A 24,958-nucleotide genomic window follows, 5' to 3' on the forward strand; every position below is an offset into this window, starting at 1 on the left:
TGAACTTCCAACTTCCAGACTGTGAGAAAATGAATGCCTGTTGTTTAAGTCTCCTTGTCTGTGGCATGTTGTTATGGCAGCCTGAATTGACTAATCCATTCACTTTCCTACAACTGGGAACTTTGCATTGTGAATACCTTGGGATCCATAGAAGGGAAGAGCTGGGTAGGGGAACATGACAGCAGGTACATGCATGTGTGAGGGTGGTTGCTGGCACAGGTGTGCCAGGGGTCAACCTCACTGGCTACTATTCAGTGGATGGGCTTGGCTCCTGGGGAGGCCCCTGGCCCCTCCACCGCCTGCTTCTTGGCACAGCTGCTTCCAGAGGCTGATCACAACAAGGGCTGAAGTCCCAATGTCCAGACAAAGGGGAGAAGGAGGCCAGGAAAAGGCCGCAGGCCCCGATAGGACCCCAAGTAAGACGCCAGGGGAGGGAGACCTTTGGACGAATTTAGATTTAGTAGTTTTCCGTCAGGGGAGGAACCAGAGTTGAAGAAGCAACCCATTCCCTGTCTCTTTCTGTACTTTTCACCCCTCTCCCTCCTTCCTGGTCACCTCTGCAGGAAACCCTGTGGTTCTCACTGTTCTTAGAATAAGACCCAACCTCTATGTAGGGCCTGACCCCTCCAGATCTGGCCCCTACACCCTCCCTGCCCACCCTAGGCCGCAGTCTAGGGCGTCGGCCCCGGCACTCCCCGCCAGGCCGACTCACGTGTCCTCCCTCTGCTCAGGACCCACTGACTCAATTCTGTGCGGGCTCCTTCTCATCCTCCTTGTTGCAGCTGAGAGTCCCCTCCTCTCTGTTTCTGTCCCATCCTCCTGTTTCTCTTCCTAAGCCTCTTATTTGCTTACTTTAAAAATTTTATTTATTTATTTATTTTTGGCTGCATTGGGTCTTCGTAGCTGTGCATAGGCTTTCTCTAGTTGCGGTGAGCGGGGGCTGCTCTTCGTTGCGGTGCGCAGGCTTCTCATTGCGGTGGCTTCTCTTGTTGCGGAGCACAAGATCTAGGCGCACGGGCTTCAGTAGTTGTGGCACTCAGGCTCAGTAGTTGTGGTGCACAGGCTTAGTTGCTCCGCGGCATGTGGGATCTTCCCGGGCCAGGGCTCGAGCCTGTGTCCCCTACATTGGCAGGCGGATTCTTTTTTGTTTTTTGTTTTTTTTTTGCGGTACGCGGGCCTCTCACTGCTGTGGCCTCTCCCGTTGCGGAGCACAGGCTCCAGACGCGCAGGCTCAGCGGCCATGGCTCACGGGCCCAGCCGCTCCGCGGCATGCAGGATCCTCCCAGACCGGGGCATGAACCCGTGTCCCCTGCATCGGCAGGCGGACCCTCAACCACTGCGCCACCAGGGAAGCCCGACAGGCGGATTCTTAACCACTGAGCCACCAGGGAAGTCCCTTTGCTTACTTAAAAAAAATATTGATTGATTGATTGATTTGGCTGCATTGGGTCTTAGTTGCGGCACGTGGGATCTTCGTTGTGGCATGTGGGCTCTTTGTTGCGGAGTGCAGGCTTCTCTCTAGTTGTGGTGCACAGGCTCCAGAGCACAGGGGCTCAGTAGCTGCAGCACGCAGGCTTAGTTGCCCCGAGGCATGTGGGATCTTAGTTCCCCGACCAGGGATTGAACCTGCATCCCCTGCATTAGAAGGCGGATTCTTAACTACTGGACCACCAGGGAAGTCCCTTTTATTTGTTTTCTTAAAGAATTTTTACCCCCTTTCTTTCCTATACAGAGTTTCCTTATCTTGTAATTTTTTTGTTTTTTGAAGGGAGGTCTGTCTCTGCCACTAGAATGTTTGCCCATGAATCCCGTGCTTGATTCAGTCCCTGGATATTAGTTGAAGGCACAAGCATGTTGGGTACTTCCTACCTTAACTTATTGAATCCTCACAATGCCCTATAAGGCAGATGTTGCTTGAATTCTGCCATCCCTCATCCATAATTCTGAAATCCAAAAAGCTCAGAAACCCACAATGTTTTTCTTAAACTGGGTGCGACATCTGACTTGAACAGCTGTAAGGCTTTTCATGGTCTTTATCTCACTTGGTTTGAATGGTCATCCTGTCTTTGCAACAATGTTAATGTATCTGGTTTTGGGGGGCTGTCCAATGCCCCAGTGGGAGCACTGAGCAATACACTATTTGCTGGTTGTTTACTGCTGTGTAAAAAACGACTCCAAATGTTAGCAGCTTAAAACAATAAACATTTATTATGTCAGACAGCTTCTGTGGGCCAGGAATGTGGAAGTAGCTTAGCTGGGTGCTTCTGGCCCAGGGTTTCCCATGAGGTCGCGGTTAAGATGTGTGCTGGGGGTGGAGGATGTGGTCCCAAGGTAGCTCAATTACTATGGCAGGGAAGTTGATGCTGGCTACCGGCATGAAGTCTCATGTCCTCATCACGTGGACCTCTTCACAGGGCTACTTGAGTGTCTTCATGATACGATGGGTGGCTTCCCCCCAGAGGGAATGATCTAAGAGAGGGTGAGGCAATGTCTTTTGTGACCCAGCTGCAGAAATCACTCCATCATTTCTGCAATATCCTCTTGCTTACACAGGTCAGCCCTATTCAGTGTGTCAGAAGGTGAAATCACAAGAGCATGAATCCCAGGAGTGGGATCCTTTCTGGATGTTGGCTACCCACCCCAATTATATGTACCTATCTCAAATCCAAAGATTCTGAATTTTGAAGTACATGTGATCCCCAGAATGTTAGATGAGAGACTGGGATGCCCATTTTACAGGTGAGAACCAGGTTTAAGGGCAGTTGAGTGACATGTGGGAGGTTACACTTACATCAGTAGCAATGATGACTCACCTATCTCTAACAGCTCTGGGGCCAGTGCTACTTGGTTTTCTCCATCACTGCTCCAGCCAACAAGAGTGTGTCATTCCTAACCTTAGTCACGTGGACTGTGGGCTCGCAGGGGCAGGCACTCTGCACTCCATCCTCTAATCCCCACAGCACAACTATGGGGTAAGCGGGGCAACTGCCTTTGACCTTCCCTCTGCAGCGGAGGAAGTGTGAGCTGTCTTCGCTTATACTTGTCTGATTCTACCAGCCTGCGGGTGTCTCCCCGGGCTCAGCCCAAGCTTGGTATGGGTTACAAAAAGGGGAAAAAACGCCATGCTGCTCTCAGGGGATCTGGCGAGGAGGGCAGCTCTGGGCAGGGGCCGGCAGAGGAGTCTGTGGGAGGGAACCTTTGAAAGATCACAGGTGTGCTTGGGCATCATTGCCGAGGACACTCAGACTTTGAAAAAGAAAATAGCCGTGGAGCCACGGAAAACCCCTCGGAGTTGGTCTGGGGAGCTAGGGGGAAGGAAAGGGATGGAGTAACAAGGACGGGAAAGGGCCAGCTCCCTCCTGCCTTCTGCCCTAAGAATAGTTCTTGCGACCTTAGAGAGGGGATGCGGGGGTCTGAGCATGCTCAGCACCTCGCTGGGCTCAGCTCGTGGAAGGTCGCCGTTTTCCTGGTGCTCGGTGTGGCCAGCCGGCCTGCAGCCCGGGGATTCGGACCCACGCTCGGGGCTAACACTTGGGGTCATCTTTGGCCCCTTCTTTCCCTTCCATCAGTAACTACATCGCAGGCCGTTTGACCCCTCTCCTCGCCCGGGCCCGAGTCTCCGAAAGCTCCCCGACTCGAGGCGATGGGGCGGGTGGGACATGCCAGTCACCCGCGGGCTGAGGGGCCGCAGGCCCCGGGCGGGATAGGACTGGGGCGGGGCCACGTTCCCGGCGGCCGGCAGGGCCTGGCTTCTCGGCGGGGGGCGGGACCAAGCTCTCCGGGGGGGCGGGGCCTGGCCTTCCGGCGGGGGGGCGGACCCGGGATCTCCGCGGGGGGCGGGGCGCGCCGGGAAAAGTTCCGGGAAGGTGGGCCTCCCGCCCAGACACGGCGCGGAAGTTGCCGGTGGCCTGTGCCCTGCCGGCCAGGCCCGCAGCCATGTCGTCTGGGAACGCGGGGTCCGGCGGGCGGGAGGGCGCCCCGCGCGCTGCTGCTGCGCTCTGCGGCCTGTACCACGAGGCGGGGCAGCAGCTGAGGCGCCTGCAGGACCAGCTGGCCGCCCGGGACGTCCTCATAGCGCGCCTCCGCGCCCGTCTGGCCGCGCTCGAGGGGGACACAGCGCCGTCGCTCGTGGACGCGCTGCTGGAGCAGGTGGCGCGCTTCCGGGAGCAGCTGCGGCAGCGGGACGGCGGCGCCGCGGAGGCCGCGCTGCGCCAGGTGCGGGGCGTAAAGGGCACAGGCGGCGGAGGGGCCGCAAGGGGGCCGCGTGAGCCACGCTTCCTCGGCGTGCGGGGCCGCGTGCCCGCCGTGTCCCCGGAGTGTGTGCGCCCGTCGGGCGTGAGGGCTCTGTGGTCCGGTTGGGTCTGAGCGGTTTGTGTCTGGGGGGTTCTGGGCGGGTGCGCGCCGCGTTAGGCGTAAGGGCTGTGTGTCGTGTCGGGTCTGAGGGTGTGTGTCTGGGTTGTGTTCCGAGGGGTCTGCCCCCGCGTTGGGTCTGAGGGTTGTGTCTGCCTGTTTGAATTCTGAGGGGGTTGTGCGCTTGTGTTGGGTCTGACGAGTGTGTGCCTGTTGGGTTCTGAGGGGTCTGGCCCTTGTTGCGTTTGAAGGGTGTGCATTGCTGGCTCGGGTTCGCAGAGGTGTGTGTGCCAGTGCTCAGTCTGAAGGTTGTGTGTGGGCCTGTTGGTTCTGAGGGGTGTTTGTCCTTTCCGCTTATAAGGGAGGGGTGTCGAGTTGAATCTGAGGGGTGTGTGCGCGTGTTCGTGTGTGTGCGGTGTTACCATGTTGGGGCTGAGGGGTGTGCGTCCATATTGGTTATGAAGGGTGTGTTTGCTCCAACGCTGGGTCTGAGGGGTGGGTGCGGCCACGTTGGGTTCTTAGTTTTGCATGTGTCTGTGTTATTTCCGCGGTGTGTATTTGTGTGTTGGCTTCTGAGGGGCATGTGTGCCTGTGTAGGATCTGCTGGTTGTGTGTCCATGAATGTTCAAGGAGCGTGTGTGCCCGTGTTGGGTTCTAGGGTATGCTTGCACCTATCTTGGGTTCTAAGGGGTCTGTACACTTGTGTTAGTTAAGGGTTGTGTGTCATGTTGGTTCTGAAGGATGTGTGTTTGTGTTGAGTTCTGAGTGTTGTGTGGGCTCACGTTGGGTTCTGAGGGATGTGTGTGCCTGTGTGGGTGTGAGGCTTGTTTTGTCGTTGTTGGTTCTCGGGTATACCTGTCTGTTTTGGTTCTGAAGGCTGTGTATTTCTGTGTTGGTTCTGAGGAGTGTGTGTTTCTGAGTTGGGTTCTGGAGGGTGTGTCTGCCCTTTTCTGTTCTAGGGGGCTGTGCACCTAGATCTAAGGGTGGTCGTGCCCGCGTTGGTTCTGGGCTGTGTGTCATATCGGTTTCTGAGCGATCTGCTCCCATGTTAGGTCTGAGAGCTGTGTCTTCCCGTGTTCAGTTTTGAGAGGTGTTTGTGCTTGTATGGATTCTAAAGGGTGTGGGTCTGTATTGGGTCTGAGTGGTGTGTGTCTGTGTTGATTCCGGATGTGTTTATCCCTATTGGGTCTGAGTTGTGTGTGTGCCCCTGTGTAGAGTCTGGGGCTCTGTCTTCTCCCATGGTGGGTTCTGAAGGGTGTGTTTCCCCAGTTGTGTTGAGGGGTGTGTGTATGTGTTGATTTTGAGGGTTATGTGCTCATTTTGGTTCTGAGGGCTGTGTGCCTGTGTTGTGTTTGAGGGTTATATGTGTCCATGTTAACTCTAAGGGGTATGTGTTTGTGTTGGTTCTGAGGCATGTTTGTGTGTGTTGGAGTCTGAGGGGTGTGTGTGTTTGACTAGGGTCTGTGGGTTGTGTGTCTGTGTTGGTTCTGATGGGTGTATGTTTATGGTGGGTCTGAGGGATATGTGTGCTTGTTGGCATTGAGGATTGTGTTTCCTAGTTGGGTTCTGAGTGGTGTGTGTCCACTTTTGGTATAAAGGGTATTTATTTGTTCGTATTGGTTCTGAGGCGTGTGTGTGCCTGTGTTGGATCTGAGGGGTGTGTGTCTCTGTTGGGTTGATGAGTGTGTGCCTATGTCGTGTCTGAGTGTGTGTTGCACATATTGGATCTCAAGTTTTTGCATCCGTGTTCGGTTGAGGAAAGTGTGCCATGTTGGTTCTGAGGAGTGGAGTCCTTGTTGGTTCTCAGTGGTGTGTCTGTGTTGGGTGTTGAGGGGTGTGTGTCTGTGTTCGTTCTGAAGGGCGTCTGCATGTGTTGGGTTCTGAGCAGTGTGTTCCTGTATGAGTCTGAGGGGTGTGTGACCCGCTGGTTTCTGAAGGGTGTATGCCTCCATGTTGGGTTCTGAGTGGTGTGTGTGTGTGTGTGTGTGTGCACGCCTGTTTTGAGTTCTGAGGGTATGTATGCCTGTTTGGACTCTGAGAGGTGTGTATGTGTGTTGGGTTCTGAAGGTTGTCTGTCTCTGATGGTTTTGAGGGTTGTGTGTGTGCTGGTGTTAAAACTGATGGTTGTGTACCAGGTGAGTTCAGAGGGGTCTGCTCCCATGTTGGGTAGGAGGGGAATGTGTGCCTGTCTTGGGTCTGAGGGTTGTGTGTCTGTGTTGGGTTGTGGCGTGTGTACCTGTGTGGTATATGAGGTGTGTGAGCACTTGAATTGGGTTCTGAAGGGTGTGTTCACCTGTGTTGGGTCTTCAGTTTGTGCCCATTTTGGGTTCTGAAGAATGTGTGTGCATGATCAGTTCTGAGGGGTCTGTTGCTGTGCTGGGTTTTGAAGAGTGTGAGTGCCTACATTGGGCTCTCAGGGGTGTGTGTGTGTGTCCATGCTGGGTCTGAAAGGTGTGTGTACCTTTCTGAGGGGTGTGCGCCTGTGTTGGGTCTTAGGGATGAGTGTGTATGTTATTTGTATTTGGAGCGTGTGTGCACCTGGAAGGTTCTGTATATGTGTGTGTTCATGTTGAGTTCTGCATTGTGTGCGCAGACGTTGGGCCTGGGTGTGTGTGTGTAGGACATGCGTATAGGCTCCTGGTGTGTGTGTCTGAGTTGGGTTCTTGGGTGTGTTTGTGTTGTGTTGGGTTCAGGGCCACATGAGCCATAGTTATGTTCTGGATCTCTTTTAACCCCAGCTGTGAATGTGTCTTTCAGTAGTAACACTCCTGCTCTGCTGGGAGTGATGACAGAGTGGGAGCCTGCCAGAGTGTCTGATAATAGACTTAAATCCTTACTTTTTGACCTTCATATCCTTGTCAGCGATATTATGTCTATCTGTGTGAAATATTAAACACCCAGCTCAGGAGCGAGAGTAACAGTATTTTTCTACAACAGTTTGGAAGTGCCCCAAACATTTTGGTGAACTCTGGTCTATTATCCCATTCGGTGCATAGCTATTATCTGGGTTTTCCCAGGAAAGAAATTAGGCCTGCAAAAGACAATTTTCACTTCCAGGCTTGACCCTGCAGCCGGATTTTAGAGTGAAAAAGAGACACGCCTTTTTTTCTTTTAATAAAAGTAATTTTGAATATCGGAAAAATATCTGAAAAAAATTCAAATAAAAGTAATTTTGAATATCTGAAAAATAGAGGAAAGAATAAAGAATAGAATAACCACCACAATCCCACCACAGAGAGATGACTACATGGCATAATCTCTTGGCATGCCTCTTCCCTGTCTTTCCTTTAACCATAGGGTATGTATATACTTGGCGTGTTTGAGTTCAAGCTGTCTATACAGTTTTACTTAATATCATGTCAATATTTTCTTATCTGCATCATTTTAAATGCCTTTAGAAGCCAGATGTCTTCCTCGCTCCAGCTCTCTCCCTTTTCCTGGGCAAGGTGGATTATTACTCATCAGGGCAGAAGGAAGTCACCTGGTCTGCACCACTGATCTTAGTGTCATGGACACCAGGAGCCATAGATGAGTGTAGATTGGGGTCCAGAGCACATGCTACCCAGAACGGGACTCTGCTTGCAGTCTGGTGGCCATTGGTGCTCAGTTGACATGTGTCCCCAGCATCCTGTGGCCCCAGAGCCTCTAACCAAAACCCAGACAGAGTCAGGTCTGTAATCCTAGTACTACTGGTCCTTTCAGTGTAGGTTTTTTTTGGTCTGCGTTGGGTTTTCGTTGCTGCGCGCGGGCTTTTTCTGGTTGTGGCGAGCGGGGGCTACTCTTCGTTGCAGTGCGCGGGCTTCTCATTGCAGTGGCCTCTCTTGTTGCGGAGCACGGGGTCTAGGAGTGTGGGCCTCAGTAGTTGCAGCGTGCGGGTTTAGTAGTTGCGGCATGCGGGCCGTAGAGCGTGCAGGCTTCAGTAGTTGTGGCTTATGGGCTCCAGAGCGCTGGCTCAGTAGTTGTGGCGCACGGGCTTAGTTGCTCCGCGGCATTTGGGATCTTCCCGGACTAGGGCTTGAACCAGTGTCCCCTGCATTGGCAGGCAGATTCCTAACCACTGCACCACCAGGGAAGTCCCTCAATGTAAGTTTTGTTTTAGGATTTTAAATTATTTCAGGAGCAATTTAATGATCTGATATCTTATGCAATTAAATATTTGTTGCTTACCCCTACATCTTTCTGGGGTTGGTCAGAGAACCTGGGGAAGAATGGAGAGGTTTATCACCTCCCAGAGGCCCTGGATTCACTGAAGTAGCTGTGCAGAGTGAAAACAATGAGAGGAATTGGTCAACAGGTTGGTCTCATCAGTGGCCATGTCAGCCAGCTGGTTAGGAGCAGGGACCCTGGATTGGTGAGGACTGAGGGCTCCCAAAGAGGATGCTGAGGCTCACAGGTGTGGATGGACTGCCAGGTGACCAGTGCATCTGTGGCCAAGGTGTAGCCAGTGTGTGATGGGACCAGATCAGTCTTGAGAATTCTGGTCTTTTTTGCCACCACAGTGGGACTCAAGACCTTTCCTTATTTGTAACATGAGACTCTGCAAAGCTCTTCCAGTTAAGATTTTCTGGAATAATAGCACTGATTCATTGTGCAGGCTGTAACTGCTCAGCCCCATCTCATCACTGCCTTGGGGACTAGCCTCATGGACCCTGCTTGGTCCTGATATAGCAACTTGTGGCTTTTCTTTCCGTATTTTGCCATGCTCTCTGTAAGTGGAACAGCATACACTCTTTACAGTAGGTTATATTAGGTTTTGTGTGTGTGTGTGTGTGTGTGTGTATTGTGTGTTTATTGTGTGTTTGTTTTTACCATCTATCGTCATACCTCTTTTGATCTTGTGCAACTGAAACTATATCATTAAACATAATTCCCCACCTCCCTACTTTGTCCCCTACCGACCCCTCCCCCCCCCCACTGGCAAGCACCATTTTACTTTCTGTCTCTATGATTTTGACTACTGTAGATACCTCCTATAAGTAGAATAATGAAGTATTTGTCTTTTTGTGACTGGTTTATTTCACTTAGCATGATATCCTCAGGGTTCATCCATATTGTAACATATGTCAGCATTTCCTTCCTTTTTGAGGCTGAAGAATACTCCATTATAGGTATATACCACATTATAGGTATATAATGTCCATTATAGGTATATACCACATTTTGCTTATCTACTCATCTGTTGATGGACACTTGGGTTGCTTCCATGTTTTAGCTGTTATGAATATCACTGCTGCTATGAACATAGGTGTGCAAATATCTCTTCGAGATCCTGCTTTCAAGTCTTTTGGGTATATACCCAGAAGTGGAATTGCTGGATTATATAATAATTCTATTTTTAATTTTTTGAGGGGCTTCCATTCTGTTTTTCCACAATGGCTGCACCACTTTACATTCCCACCGACAGTGCACAAGGGTTCAAATTTCTCCACATCCTCACCAATATTGTTATTTTCTGTGTTTTTGATAGTAGGCATCCTAATAGGTGCGTGCTAATTTAGTACAAAATGATTGTAGTTTTGATTTGCAATTCCCTGTAATGATTAGTGATGTTGAGCATCAATTCATGTGCTTACTGGCCATTTGTATATCTTCTTTGAAGAAATGTCAAGTCCTTTGTCCATTTTTTTTTTTTTTTTTTTTTTTTTTTTTTTTTTTTTTTTTTTTTTTTTTGCTGTACGCGGGCCTCTCACTGCTGTGGCCTCTCCCGTCGCGGAGCACAGGCTCCGGACACACAGGCTCCGCGGCCATGGCTCGCGGGCCCAGCCGCTCCGCGGCATGTGGGATCCTCCGGGACAGGGGCACGAACCCGTGTCCCCTGCATCGGCAGGCGGACTCCCAACCACTGCGCCACCAGGGAAGCCCCTTTGTCCATTTTTGAATTGGGTTATTTTGTTGTTGAATTTTATGAATACTCTACATTCTGGATACTAATTCTTTTTTTTTTTTTTTTTTTGCCGTACACGGGCCTCTAGCTGTTGTGGCCTCTCCTGTTGCGGAGCACAGGCTCTGGACGTGCAGGCTCAGCGGGCCCAGCCGCTCCGTGGCATGTGGGATATTCCCGGACCGGGGCACGAACCTGTGTCCCCTGCATCGGCAGGCGGACTCTGAACCACTGCGCCACCAGGGAAGCCCTGGATACTAATTCTTATCAGATATATGATTTGTAAATATTTTATCTCATTCTGTAGGTTGCCTTTTTACTTTTACTTGTCTTTTGATGTGCAAAATTTTCATTAAAAAAATTCCAATTTGTCTACTTTTTCTTTTGTTACCTGTGCCTTGGGTGCCATATCCAAGAAATCACTGCCAAATCCTGTGTTATGAAGCTTTTGCCCTATGTTTCTTCTAGAAGTTTTATAGTTTTAGGTCTTATGTTTAAGTCTTGGATCCATTTTGAGGTAATTTTCATGTATGGTTTAGATAAGGGTCCAACTTCATTCTTTTGCATGTAGATATCCAGTTTTCCCAGCACCGTTTTTGTTTTGTTTTTTTTTTTTTCGGTATGCGGGCCTCTCCCGTTGCAGAGCACAGGCTCCGGACGCGCAGGCCCAGCGGCCATGGCTCACGGGCCCAGCCGCTCTGCAGCATGTGGGATCCTCCTGGACTGGGGCATGAACCCACGTCCCCTGCATCGGCAGGCGGACTCTCAACCACTGCGCCACCAGGGAGGCCCCCCAGCACCGTTTTTTAAAAAGACTGTCCTTTCCTCACTGAATCATCTTAGTACCCTTGTCAAAACCATTTGACTATCTATGCAAGGGTTTATTTCTGGGCTCTCTATTCTGTCTCTTTGGTCTGTATGTTTGTCTTTATGTCAGTGCCACAGTGTTTTGATTATTGTGGCTTTGTAGAAGTTTTGAAATTAGGAAATGTGAGTCCTTCAGCTTTGTTCTTTTTTTTTGTTTTTTTTCTTCTAAGATTGTTTTGGCTATTTGGGGTCCCTTGAGATTCCATATGAATTTTAGGATGGGTTCTTCTATTTCTGCAAAAAAAAAATTGAGCTTTTGTTTTGTTTTTGTTTTGGGGGGCTTTTTTTTGGCTGCACTGCACACAGCCTGTGGGATCTTAGTTCCCCAACCGGGGATTGAACCTGGGCCACGGCAGTGAAAACACCAAGTCCTAACCACTGGACCACCAGAGAATTCCCTGGGATTTTGATAGGGATTGCATTGACTTTGTAGATCACTTTGAATAATATTGACATCCTAACAATATTAAGTTTTCCAATTGTGAACATGGGATATGTTTCTATTTATTTATGTTTTCTTTAATTTCTTTTAGTAGTATTTCATAGTTTTCATTGTATGAGTCTTTCACCTCTTTGATTAAATTTATTCTTTTTGATGCTATTGTAAGTAGAATTGTTTTTATAATTTCTTTTGCAGATTCTTCATTGTTAGTGTACAGAAATACAGCTGTTTTTCATGTGTTGATTTGTATTCTGCTCAATTGCAGAATTCATTTATTCTCTCCAACAGGTTTGTGTGTGTGTGTGTGTGTGTGTGTGTGTGTGTGTAATCTTAAGAGTTTTCTACGTGTAAGAGCATATCATCTGAAAACAGATACCATTTTACTTCCTTTCTTATTTGGATGTGTTTTATTTCTTTTTCTTGCCTAATTGCTCTGGCTAGAACTTCCAGGGCTATGTTGAATAGAAGTGATGAAAGCCAATATCCTTTTCTTGTTCTTTTTTTTTTCCCAGCCGCGCCATGCAGGGTCTTAGTTCCCTGACCAGGGATTGAACCCATGCCCCCTCCAGTGGAAGTCCTCCTTGTCTTGTTCTTGATCTTAGAGGAAAAGCTTTCAGTCTTTTACCACAGGGTATGATATTTGCTATGGGTTTTTCTTATGGCTTTTGTTATGTGGAGGTAGTTTACTTCTGTTCCTAGTTTGTTGTGTGTTTTTATTATGAAAAAGTGTTGAATTTTGTCAAATGCCTTTCTGCATCAATTGATATGATCATGTGTTTTTCCCCCTTCATTCTATTAATGTAGTGTATTACACTGAACAGTCCCTCCCTTCCTTTTTTTTTTTTTTTTGATGAAATATGTTTGTGAACTTAACCACAGCAGAGTAGTATATTACCTAAATCTATGTGGAACAAATCTGGTGAAAATTTTTCTGATTAGAAAAGTTTAATAATATCATTTTCATTTCATTCCAAGGGATTGATGCTGAGTCATAGAAAACAAACATCAAACACATAATTGTGCTTCATGTCCCTCAAAAGGCCTCATTCTCATATCATTATTGTTTACTAGATATTTATCAACAATTATCTAATTGTCTTCAGATATTAGAAGTGAGACTTAATGATAAAGTTAGGAATGTCAAGAACATGATCAATTCAAGGCCTATCATACATAATGAAACTGATGCTCAAGAACTGCCTAGTCACTTTGCTAAAGTTGGTCTCTGAACCTTCTACACGGCTGCCCAGAAGATAAATATGCTGCACCTCTTATTCTTTTAAAAAGCCAAGAATAACCTTAGTCATGTATTTAGTATTACCTTTTCACTATCTGTAAGAAGAAACCATGATGAAGCTTGCTAAAATTTTCTTGTGAGAAGTTCACAGGGATTTGTAGAACTACTTTGGGTAACAAAACTGGCTCTTTATTAGGCACCAATGAAAAGCAAATATTACATTGAATGTTGAAAAACTGTGCACTTAAATCTGGTTCTGCCACTTTCTTAGCTATTTTAATTTGGGCAAGTCATTTAGTATTCTAGTTTTGTCATCAGTAAAACTGAAGTAATAATACCTAGCTCATAGGGCTATTTATTCATTCATTCAGCCAATAGTTATTTGTTGAATGCCTATTGTATGCCAGATGTTTTGGTAGGCCCTGGAAATGCAGAAAGGATTGAGAAAGGCAGATTCCTATCTTTATGAAGCTTATATCTTAGTTGAGAAAATAGACATTGGAGAAATAATCAATTGCCTTTGTGGAAAATGCGACATAGAACAGATATATGGGATATTGTGAGTTTTCTATTGTGAGGAACACATGATTTGACATGTATATATGTATATATATAATAATCTCATACACATAATTGGGACCCAGAAGATGTGAATGTCATCTACCATAGCCACTCAGGTGTTTATTTACTGAGCTTGCATTTATTGGGCGTGTTCTGTATGTAAGGGGAATATGTATAAGCAGGCATCATGGGTTATATTTTTCCATTTCTCCCAATATGTATAGTACATTCATTTCACAATGATGTGTACATTATCAGGGATGCACCAGTAGCAGTGTTAATCTATAGCAGTGTTAATTCCGTGTAATTAGAGTGAGGAGTGCATAGAGAATAACACAGGAAGTGGCTATAAAGTTAGATTGGGGGCAAATTTTGATGGCCTTTACTACCTTATAAAGTAGTTAATTGCACATTCTATTAACCACTAGGCTAGGGGAATGCAAAGATGATCAATATCCAATTCTTGCCCTCAAATTGTGGAATCATACATGTGGACATACATGATCACTGCTTGAAGCAAGTTGTAAAAGTGATGGAGGGATGTGTAGTGGGGAAATACTGAACATAGTATAAGTATGGAACTAAGCCAACTTAAGTCTCCAAATCAGAACACCGGTATCATAGTGTCAACTGCTATTTTTTTTCCTTTAGATATAATTGACATATAACATTATATTAGTTTTAAGTGTACAGCACAATGATTCAATATTTGTATATATTGTGAAATGACTACCACAATAAGTCTAGTTAACATCCATTGATCATGTTTTGTATGTTTAACCACCCTTGCAGTCTGTGAAAAAAATCCCGCTTGTTCATGGTGTATAATCTTTTTAATATGCCGTTGAATTTGCCCGTTAGTATTTCATTGAGAATTTTTGCATCAACATTCATAAGGGATATTGGTCTGTAGTTTTGTTGTAGTGTCTTTGCATTTGATCTTAGCCAAAAGGCCGAGAAGCGATTGTTGTAGTGTCTTTGTCTGGCTTTGGTATCAGGGTAATGCTGGCCTCATAGAATGAGTTAGGAAGTGTTCCTTCCTCTTCAGTTTTGTTGGAACAGCTTAGGAAGAATTGGTATTAATTCTTCTTTAAATGTTTGATAGAATTCACCGGTGAAGCCATCAGTTCCAGGACTTGTTGTTGGGAGATTTTTAATTAGTGATTCAATTTCCTTACTAGTTAGAGGTCTTTTCAGTTTTTATATTTCCCTGTGATTTGGTCTTGGTAGGTGTTATGTTTCTATGAATTTGTTTCATCCAGGTTATCCAATTTGCTGGTGTACAGTTGTTCATAGTACTCATTTTATAAGCATTTCTATTTTTGTAGAATTGTCAGTAATATCTCTACTTGCATTTCTTTTTCTTTTTCTTTTTTTTTTGGGCATGCCACGTGGCTTGTGGGATCTTAGTTCCCTGACCAGGGATTGAACCTGGGCCCTGGGCAGTGAAAGCGTGGAGTTCTAACCTCTGGACTGCCAGGGAATTCCCTCTACTTGCATTTCTGATTTTAGTAATTTGAACTTTCTTTCTTTTCGTAGTCTGTCTAGCTAAAGGTTTATCCATTTTGCTGATCTTTTTGAAGAACCAACTTTTGGTTTCATCAATTTCTCTAATAGTTTTTCTGTTCTCTATTTCATTTGTCTCTGCTCAAATCTTTATTCTTCCTCCCTTTTGCTAGCTTTGAGTTTAGTTTTTTCTTCTTTTTCTAGTTTCTTAAGTTGTAAAGTTAGGTTGATGATTGGAGATTTTTCTTGTTTTTAAATGTAAGTTTTATATCATTAGATTTCCCCCTTAACACTGCTTTCACTGGATCCTGCAAGTTTTGGTATGCTGTGTTTTCACTTTAAGTATTTGCCTTTAAATATTTTCTAATTTCCTTGTGATTTCTTCTTTGATCCATTGGTTTAAGAGTGTGTTTTCTAATTTCTACAGTTTTGTGAATGTTCCTTTTACTTCTGTTGTTGATTTCTGACTTCATCCTGTTGTGGTTGGGGAGGAGATACTTTGTGTGATGTCAGTCTTTTAAAATCTGTTGAGACTTAATATGTAACCTAACACATGGTCTATCCTGGAAAATGTCCCATGTGCATTTGAGAAGAATGTGTATGTTGTTGGGTAGAGTGTTCTGTAGATGTCTGTTAGATCTAGTTGATTTATTGTGTTAAGTTCTCAATTTCCTTACGTATATTCTGTTTGGTTGTTCTATCATTGAGAGTAGGGTTTTGAGGTCTCCAGCTATTATTGTAGGATTGTCTATTTCTCCCTTCAGTTCTGTCAGTTTTTGCTTCATATATTTTGCCTGTCTGTTATTAGGTACATCAGTGTATATAATTGTTATATTTTCTTGCTGTATTAAAACTTTTATTAATGTATAACATCCTTTTTTGTCTCTTGTAGCCTTTTTTGAAAAAAAGCCTATTTTGTCTGATATTAGTATAGCTACTCCTGTTCGCTTTAGTTACTAATTGCATGGAATGTAAATGTTTTTCCATCCTTCTACTTTCTTTTTTTTTTAAATTTTTAAAATTTTATTTTTGGCTGCATTGGGTCTTCATTGTTGCACGTGGGCTTTTCTCTAGTTGTGGTGAGCAGGGGCTACTCTTCGTTGCAGTGCGTGGCCTTCTCATTGCGGTGGCTTCTCTTGTTGTGGAGCACGGGCTCTAGGTGCATGGGCTTCAGTAGTTGTAGCTTGCAGGCTTCAGAGCTCAGGCTCAGTAGTCGTGGCGCATGGGCTTAGTTGCTCCGCAGCATGTGGGATCTTCCTGGATCAGGGATCAAACCCACGTCCCCTGCATTGGCAGGAGGATTCTTGACCACTGCGCCACCAGGGAAGTCCCCATCCTTTTACTTTCAATCTATATATGTCTTTGGATCTAAAGTGAGTCTCTTGTATATAGCATGTAGTTGGATCATATGCTTATATCCATACTGCCAATCTCTTTTAATTGGAGATTTTAATCCATTTACATTTAAAGTAATTACTGATATGGATGAAATACTTGTTATTTAGCTATTTGTTTTCTGTATACCTTATAACTTTTTTTGTTTCTCATTTTCTGCATTACTATCTCTTATGTTTGACTTTTTAAAATTGTGAAATATTTAAATTCCTTTCTCATTTTTTTGTGGGTATATTCTGTAACTATTTTCTTTGTGTTTACCATGCGAATTACGTTTAACATCCGAAAGTTGTAACACTCTAATTTGAATTTATACCAGCTTAACTTCAGTAACATACAAAACCCCTGCTCCCTTATAGCTAAACCCCACCCCTTTTGGTTGTTGATGTCACAGAATTAAATCATACATTGTGTGCCCTCAAACATAAATTAATCTTTTAAATGCCTTAGTCTCCTAAATTATGTAGGAAATAACGTGTGGAGTTACAAATCAAACTTACAGTAATACTAACTTGTAGACTAATAATTTAAAAAAATATATTTATATTAGCCTCTTAAATCATGTGGAAAACAAAAATAAAGAGTTATAAACTGTTGTTACAATAATACTAGCTTTTATAATTTCCCATGTCTTTACCTTTATTGACATTTTTATTTCTTCATATAGCTTTGAGTTAGTGTCATTTCATTTCACTCTACAGGACTCCCTTGAACATTTCTTGTAGGGCAGGTCTAGTGGTAACAAACTCCCTCAGCTTTGGTTTATGTGGGAATGTCTTAATTTCTCCCTTGTTTTTGAAAGACAGTTTTGCTGGATATAGGATTCTTTCTTTCTTTCTTTCTTTCTTTCTTTCTTTCTTTCTTTCTTTCTTTCTTTTTCTTTCTTTTCTTTCTTTCCTTCCTTCCTTTCCTTCCTTCCTTCCTTTCTTTCCTTTCTTTTCTTTCTTATTTTTGGCTGTGTTGGGTCTTCGTTTCTGTGCGAGGGCTTTCTCTAGTTGTGGCAAGCAGGGGCCACTCTTAATCACGGTGCGCAGGCCTCTCACTGTTGCGGCCTCTCTTGTTGCGGAGCACAGGCTCCAGACCTGCAGGCTCAGTAGTTGTGGCTCACGGGCCCAGTTGCTCTGCAGCATGTGGGATCTTCCCAGACCAGGGCTCGAACCCGTATCCCCTGCATTGGCAGGCAGATTCTCAAGCACTGTGCCACCAGGGAAGCCCTGGATATAGGATTCTTGGTTGACAGTTTTTTTTCTTTTTTAAAGTATTTACTTATTTATTTATTTTTATTTATTTATTTATTTATTTATTTATTTGGCTGCATCAGGTCTTAGTTGGAGCACGTGGGATCTTTGTTGCAGCATGCAGGATATTTTGTTGCAGTGCATGGGCTTCTGTAGTTGTGACGTGCAGGCTTCTCTAGTTGCGACGTGCGGGCTTCTCTAGTTGCAGCACATGGGCTTCTCCCTAGTTGTGGTGCACGGGCTCCAGAGTGCATGGGCTCAGTAGTTGTGGCACATGGCATCTCCAGTTGTGGCACGCGGGCTCTAGAGTGCGCGGGCTCAGTAGTTGCTGCTCATGGGCTTAGTTGCCCCATGGCATGTTGGATCTTAGTCCCCTGACCAGGGATTGAATCTGCATCCTCTGCATTGGAAGGCAGATTCTTAACCACTGGACCACTAGGGAGGTCCCCAGCTGTTTTTTTTCTTTTAGCACTTGAATATATAGGCCCACTGCCTCTGGCTTCCAAAGTGTCTGATGAGAAATCTGCTAATAATCGTATTAAGGATCTCTTCTATGTGACATGTTGCTTCTCTCTTGCTTCTTTCAAGATTCCTCTTTTTATCTTTTGCTTTCTAAAGTTTGATTATAATGTGTCTTGGTCTTTTTGACTTCATCGTACTTGGAGTTTATTGAGCTTCTTGGATGTTTAGATTCATGTCTTTCATCACATTTGGGAAGTTTTCAACCATTATTTCTTACTTACTTACTTATTTATTTCTGTGTTGTGTCTTCATTGCAGTGCATGGGCTTCTCATTGCTGTGGCTTCTCTTGTTGTGGTGCACAGGCTCTAGGCACATGGACTCAGTAGTTGTGGCTCACAGGCTCTAGAGCGCAGGCTCAGTAGTTGTGGCGCATGGGCTTAGTTGCTCTGCGGCATGTGGGATCTTCCTGGACCAGGGCTTGAACCTGTGTCCCCTGCATTGGCAGATGGATTCTTAACCACTGCACCACCAGGGAAGCCCTAGCCATTATTTCTTCAAGTATTCTTTCTACCCCTTCTCTCTCGCTTCTCCTTCTGGGACTTCCACAATACGTATGTTAGTCTGCTTAATGGTGTCCCACAGGACCCTTAGGCTCTGTTTACTTTCCTTGAATCTTGATAATTTTCATTGTCCTGTTTTCAAGTTTGCTGATTCTTCTCCTGATCAAATCTGCCTTTGAGTACCTCCAGTGAATTTTAAAATTTCAGTTAATGTACTTTTTAGCTCCACAATTTTTTTGGTTTCTTTTTAGGTTTTCTATTTCTTTATTCGTATTTCCATTTTATTCCTACATTGCTTTCTTGACTTTCTCCATATCTTCTTTTAGTATATTGAGCATCTTTAACATGGTTGTTTTAGAGTCCTTGTCTAGAAGATCCACCATCAGGTTTTTTTCAGGGACAGCTTCTGTTGATTTATTTTTTCCTTTGAATGGGCCATATTTTCCTGTGTCTTTGAGTGCCTTTTTTGTTGTTGCTGTTTAAAACTGGACATTTGGGGGCTTACCTGGTGGTGCAGTGGTTGAGAATCTGCCTGCTAATGCAGGGGACATCGGTTCGAGCCCTGATCTGGGAGGATCCCACATATCGTGGAGCAACTAGGCCCATGAGGCACAACTACTGAGCCTGCGCGTCTGGAGCCTGTGCTCCGCAACAAGAGAGGCCGCAATAGTGAGAGGCCTGCGCACGGCGATGAAGAGTGGCCCCCGCTTGCCACAACTAGAGAAAGCCCTCGTACAGAAACGAAGACCCAACACAGCAAAAATAAAGAAATTAATTAATAAACTCCTACCCCCAACATCTAAAATAAATAAATAAAACTGGACGTTTGGATCTAATAATATGGTGTCTTGGAAATCAGATTACTCTCCTTGCCTAGGATTTGCTGTTTTTGTTTTTCTTTGGTTGTTGTATATTGTCTCTGTACCAAGGATCAGCCTGAGGCATAAATTAAGGTTTTCTCAGCCTGTAACTGGGAATGTGTGGTCACTTTCAAGTTTTCCCCTTTTATGTAGTTGCTTTTGAATATCATAATCTTTAACGTCTGGCTCCCTAAAGCAGAAAAAGAAAAATTAAAAGGGGAAGGAAAGGGCACTGGCCCTTTAAATCCCGTAGCACTTCAGCTGGAGGGGGAGGGTCCTGTAGCAATGGGGGAGGTGCAACAATGGCCGCCTGCCTGTTTGGCTGCATCTCTGTGATCAGAAGCAGGACACAGTGGTCAGAGCACAGATACCCAGTATTTGGAGGACAGGGTCTTTTTTGCCCACCTTGGCTCCTGCAAGCTGTGTGCAGGCTGTTCCAGAAACAGGTGTATGGCCTCCAGTGGCATGGCTAGGGGTGGGATGGGTAGCTACTATTGTAGGAAGAGCTGAAATTGACTGAAATTAACCTCAATTTACTGTCCAAGTGCTTATATGGAAGTTGCAAGTCTTTAGGACCTGTGATCCAAAATAGTCACACTAGAAAGATTTCTGCCATTGCACTGTTTTTCAGGTGAGGAGAAGATTCCCGGTGCTCCCTCCTCTGCCATATTCCCAGAACCTTCCAGGCTGTGCTCATTTTTGTCCGTACCTGTTTGTCTGCTCCCCCCTGCACTCTTCCAGTGGGAAGGAGGTGTGCTGCGTCCTCATCAGTGCCTCCCCTGGTACATCTTCAGTGCATGGCACTTGTGGTGAAGGCCCAGTGAACTGACTTTTCTTAAATTCCCTGCTTGCTCCTGTTATCTCACTCCCCCTTCAGCTGCTGGTTTCAAGGTAACCATGGGCTGGGCTGCATTCTGCACATGGCCAGCCACTGAGGGCTGCCCAGGAAGGAGAGAGAAGAGGACTGTGCTGGGCTGGATAGTGTCTCCCCCAAATTCCTTTCCACCTGGAACCTGTGATTATGAGCTTATTTGGAAGTAGGGTCTTTGCAGGGGTGATAAATTGAAATGAAGCCATATTGGCTTGGGTGGACCCTAATCCAGTGACTGGTATCCGTATAAGACAGCCATATGAAGATGGGGGCAGAGACTGGAGTGAGGCATCTACAAGCCGAGGGTTACCAGCAACCCGCAGAAGCTGGAAGAGATGAGGAAGCATTCTTCCCTAGAGTCCCGGAAGGCACGTGGCCTGCTGACACCTGGATTTTGGACCTCTAGCCTGTGAGAGGATACATTTCTGTTGTTTTAAGTTACTTAGTTTGTGGACTTTGTTATGGCAGCCCGAGCAGACTAATAAAGGGACGAAGTCCAAGAGGCTATGCCTCCTTTTTTTTTTTTTTTTTTTTTTCAGTACGAGGGCCTCTCTTTGCTGTGGCCTCTCCCGTTGCGGAGCACAGGCTCCGGACGTGTGGACTCAGCGGCCATGGCTCACGGGCCCAGCCACTCCGCGGCATGTGGGATCTTCCCGGACCGGGGCATGAACCCATGTCCGCTCCATTGGCAGGCGGACTCTCAACCACTGCGCCACCAGGGAAGCCCTACGCCTCTTATTTTTAAGGTTGATCCACAAGACTGTTAATAGAATTCCTCACACTTTTGTATCCTGAGAATGGAGCCATGGGAGTTTAGGTCCCAGTGACAGGGTCTCCGAGGGGTCATTGGCCATTTGCTGACTTCTGTGCATCACGTCTGTGTGTGTAATGCCGGGATTCTAGGACAGGCCTTGCTTTTTGACAACAGTGGTCTATGTTCTGTATCCTAAGAACTGTTACTGATTGGACAAGGGCACTTAGCCAGATGAGCCATTACGTGTCTCTCCAACTTCAGAGCAAGCAACGAGTGCCCAAAACTGGGGGCTCCAGGGGTCCTGGGGCCTCTTACACTGCGGTGGGGAGGGCAGGTCAGGCAGCCCTTTTCGGGGGTGGGTTGCCCTACAGTGCAGTGCACCGCCTCCCGGTGGTCTTACCTTTGTTTCTCTACCTCTGGCAGCTTCCCAGCGGTGAGGGAAAAAGCCAGCCCCAAGTATGGTATATGTTGTCACCCAGTAAGTCTCCACGAGAGCCAGATCATTTCTAAAGTGGTATTTGAAAGGAGGTTTTTAAGACAGACAATAAGGGCCTGTGAGTCCTTCCAATTCAACTAATCTCACCACCAGAGTCAGCTGCGTGTTTGTGGTTTTCAGTCTCTGTGTTGTAAACAGGTTGAGAACAGGGCCCAGGTCCTGGCCATTGTACCCTCCAGTCTTCTTCTCAGACATTTACTGGGGATCCTCATGGGGCTGGGCTGGACCCAGGGCTGGGGTGTGGCGACGAGAGAGTGTGTCCTTGGGAAGCTCCATGAGCCCCCGAAGCCCGGCGACCTTCTGCCCCATTGTTTCTCTTCCTGTGTCCGTTTGACCAGCAAGGAAAGCTGCTCGGAAATCAGGTGTTGTTTGAAGTCCCCCAGCCTCAGAGGGTGCGAGGGAGCTGTGGTAGGTGGAGGTGTCGAGGCTGGGGTGCCACTGCCTCCTTACCTGGGCACTCCAGCAGCCACCTGGATCCCGTGAGCCTCAGTTTGCCCATCTGTGGGATGGGAGACATGATAGCAGCTGTCTCGTAGGATGTAGGGAGACTGCATGGTTGGTGCATTTGCTGCTGCTGCTGTCAGTGCAGTTATCTTAGGGACTTAGAAGTCTGTGAAATGTATGATTCCATGGGAGACCAGCCTTCACTGGTATTACAGACTTTCTATCTGTGTTTGTATTGTACGTATTTGTATATATATTGATACCTCTTCTGTATGCATAACATGTATTTACTCTGAATACACTTCAGTATCAGATAAAGACAAGGATAGAGACGTTTCTCTGTTGCGCTGTTGAAATCACAGCTTTTTTTTTTTCGCGGTACGCGGGCTTCTCACTGTTGTGGCCTCTCCCGTTGCGGAGCACAGGCTCCGGACGCGCAGGATCAGCGGCCATGGCTCACGGGCCCAGCCGCTCTGAGGCATGTGGGATCTTCCCGGACCGGGGCTCGAACCCGTGTGCCCTGCATCAGCAGGCAGACTCCCAACCAATGCGCCACCAGGGAAGCCCTGAAATCACAGCTTTTGATTTGAATAGCTCTAAAATGTAATGAAAGTCCACTCTCAGGGCAGGTCTCTCTTCACCATCCGTGTCTGCTCCAGGTACACTTCTGAGCCACTGTAGAGGGTGACTAGGTCCAGCTCGGGGGAGTGTGGCAGGTCTGTCCCACCAGTAGTGACAAGGCCACCCCAGAGCTGTGATGCAGGCAGGGGAAGACGATTCCAGGCGACGGGTGGGCCGTGGCGGGCCTGGCATCTGTGACACTGTGGAGGGAGGGGCTCCTGCTGCATTTTCCACGGTAAGGACGTGGGACAGGGGCCTTGACCAGCTGGCACTGCCTTCAAAAGCGGCCAGTTTTTAAAGAGAACAAATAAATCCAAGGCCAGGAAACAATCAGCAGTGAGAGCCTGAGCTTTCGTTGGGGTTTGGCGTTCTTTTTCCTGTTTATAGTATTTTATGCTAAAAAGGCTTTAGTTGGTTCTCAGCTGTGTAAATGCCCCATCGCACTGTCTGGACGTGGCTTCACCCAGACCAAGTGACTTGGCACCAGCTGGCAGCCCCAGCTATCTGGACAGGCTCAGAAGGCCATGCGTGGTGGCCCCCAGCACCCCCTTCCCAGTCCTGCAGGTGCAGCCTGGTGCTGAAGGGCCGTCTGCTGGGAGGAGGTATGGATGCCGACCGGCCAGCTTGCAGAGAGAGGCCTCTTCTCCTCCTTTGGTTCAGGGGTGAGGTCGTCGGGGCCAAAAGGTGGAAAAATGAAAGTAATGACCTTCCAAGAGTGGATCTCACCTGGCTTGACTGGCACCCCTGAGACTGTGACATCTGTGAGTCGAGGGCAGGGAGGTGTGATGGCGTGATGCCAACACCACACGCCTTGGGGCGGAAGTCCCAGTTGACGGGCTCATTCCCAGTGATGTGTCACACCCGTCGTCACCAGTCCTGCTACTTCTTCCGCACTTGGTGGTGGACGTTTCCCACTTGCCGGGGCCTGACCTCCTCATCTCCCCCGCCGCCCTCACGGTCTGCCTCGCCATCTGCCAGGCCTCTGCTCTTTCCTGTTTTGAGTCCCTGTTGTGAAGTGCAGCCTCTTCCTCTAGGCCTTTGCTAAGAGAGCCGAACCGGTCATTCTAACTGCAGTTTTTCTTCTTTCCTCTCTTTCTGTTCATTTCTAGAGCGAAGTCCAAGGAAAATGGGAAGGAGAGGACTCTTAAACATTCCCTGAGGGAATTCCCTGGGGGGTGTCCAGTGGTTAGGACCCAGCGCTTTCACTGCCAAGGGCCTGGGTTCGATCCCTGGTCAGGGAACTAAGATCCTGCAAGCCACGCAGTGTGGCCAAAAAAAAATTTTTTTTTCCTGAGAGAGGGCGAGGTTTCCAGAATGTTTTTTGGGTCACCTGGTTGGAGTGATTCGGTCACATGCTGGGCTTATCCATGGATTGGTTATCACAGGTGCACGGGGTGTCTGGGTGCAGGAGCGCGGGGAGCAGCCCTTGCCTCGTGGATATGCGCGGGCCCAGGGAGCCAGGCTGGGACCCGGAGACTGGCTGTGTTCCTGAGGTCCACCACTTATTGTTTTATTAATTTATTTTGTTGAGGTATAGTTGATTTACAGTGTTGCATTAATTTCTACTATACAGCAAAGTGATTCAGTGACACACACACACACACGTACATACATACATTCTTTTTTGTATTCTCTTTCATTACGGTTTGTCACAGGATATTGAATATAGTTCCCTGTGCTATCCAGTAGGACCTGGTCGTTTACCCATTCTCTATATAATAATGTGCACCTGCTAACCCCAAACTCCCAATCCATCCCTCCCCCTTGGCCACCACAAGTCTGCTCTCTATGTCTGTGGGTCTGTTTCTGTTTCGTAGGTAAGTTCATTTGTGCCACATTTTAGATTCCACATATAAAGTGATACGATACGGTATTTGTCTTTCTCTTTCTGACTTTATTTACTATGATAATCGCTAGGTCCATCCCACCAATTACTTCTTAACCCCAGTATTAAACACAATCCCAGCCCTGTGACTTCTGGGCATTTATCCCGTGGCTGTATTTGCATAAGGGCACAAGGAAGCAGCCACATGTCTCCCAGCTGGAGGTGTGTGTTCAGTAAATCTGGAATCTGTCGTGAAGCTCCAGGCTGTGGCTGAAAAGAACAAGGCAGGTTCTGTGCTGCTGTGGAATAAGGTATATTGTGCTAAGGAGGAAAAAAGCAAGGTGTCGGACAGTGTTGTAGCGTCTGTTTGTGTAAAAATACATGTGTTACAGATGCTTATAAACACTCTGGAAAGGTCCGTGCCCAAATAGTGAGTGGTTGCCTCTGGAGAGTGAAGCTGGGGGCAGAGGGGCTGTGGGAGAAAGGAATTTAAGTTTTCATTTGATTTCCTTCTGTATGTTTAAAGTTTTTATAACCACGCACATGTTTTTGTTTTAAAGCAGTTAAGAGAGTAGTAATTCAGGGTT

General features: G+C 46.6%; 1 protein-coding gene across 5 annotated transcripts in view; it reads left to right on the forward strand.

Annotated features, from left to right (window-relative positions):
* Window positions 1-3,827: 3,827 nt before the first annotated feature.
* TNIP2 (TNFAIP3 interacting protein 2) overlaps window positions 3,828-24,958 on the forward strand; it is a 35,496-nt gene continuing 14,365 nt past the window's right edge. For 4 of the 5 annotated variants that reach the window (XM_081229373.1, XM_081229374.1, XM_081229375.1 and 1 more), the window contains exon 1: window positions 3,828-4,215. In XM_081229373.1, the coding sequence (XP_081085499.1) occupies window positions 3,937-4,215 (279 nt within the window). In that variant the 5' untranslated portion in view covers window positions 3,828-3,936. The remainder of the gene's footprint in view (window positions 4,216-24,958) is intronic. The other variant, XM_081229372.1, reaches the window with a different exon arrangement.

Source organism: Mesoplodon bidens (assembly GCF_964165515.1).
Source record: "Mesoplodon bidens genome assembly, chromosome: 1".
In the NCBI taxonomy this organism is placed as follows: domain Eukaryota; kingdom Metazoa; phylum Chordata; class Mammalia; order Artiodactyla; family Ziphiidae; genus Mesoplodon; species Mesoplodon bidens.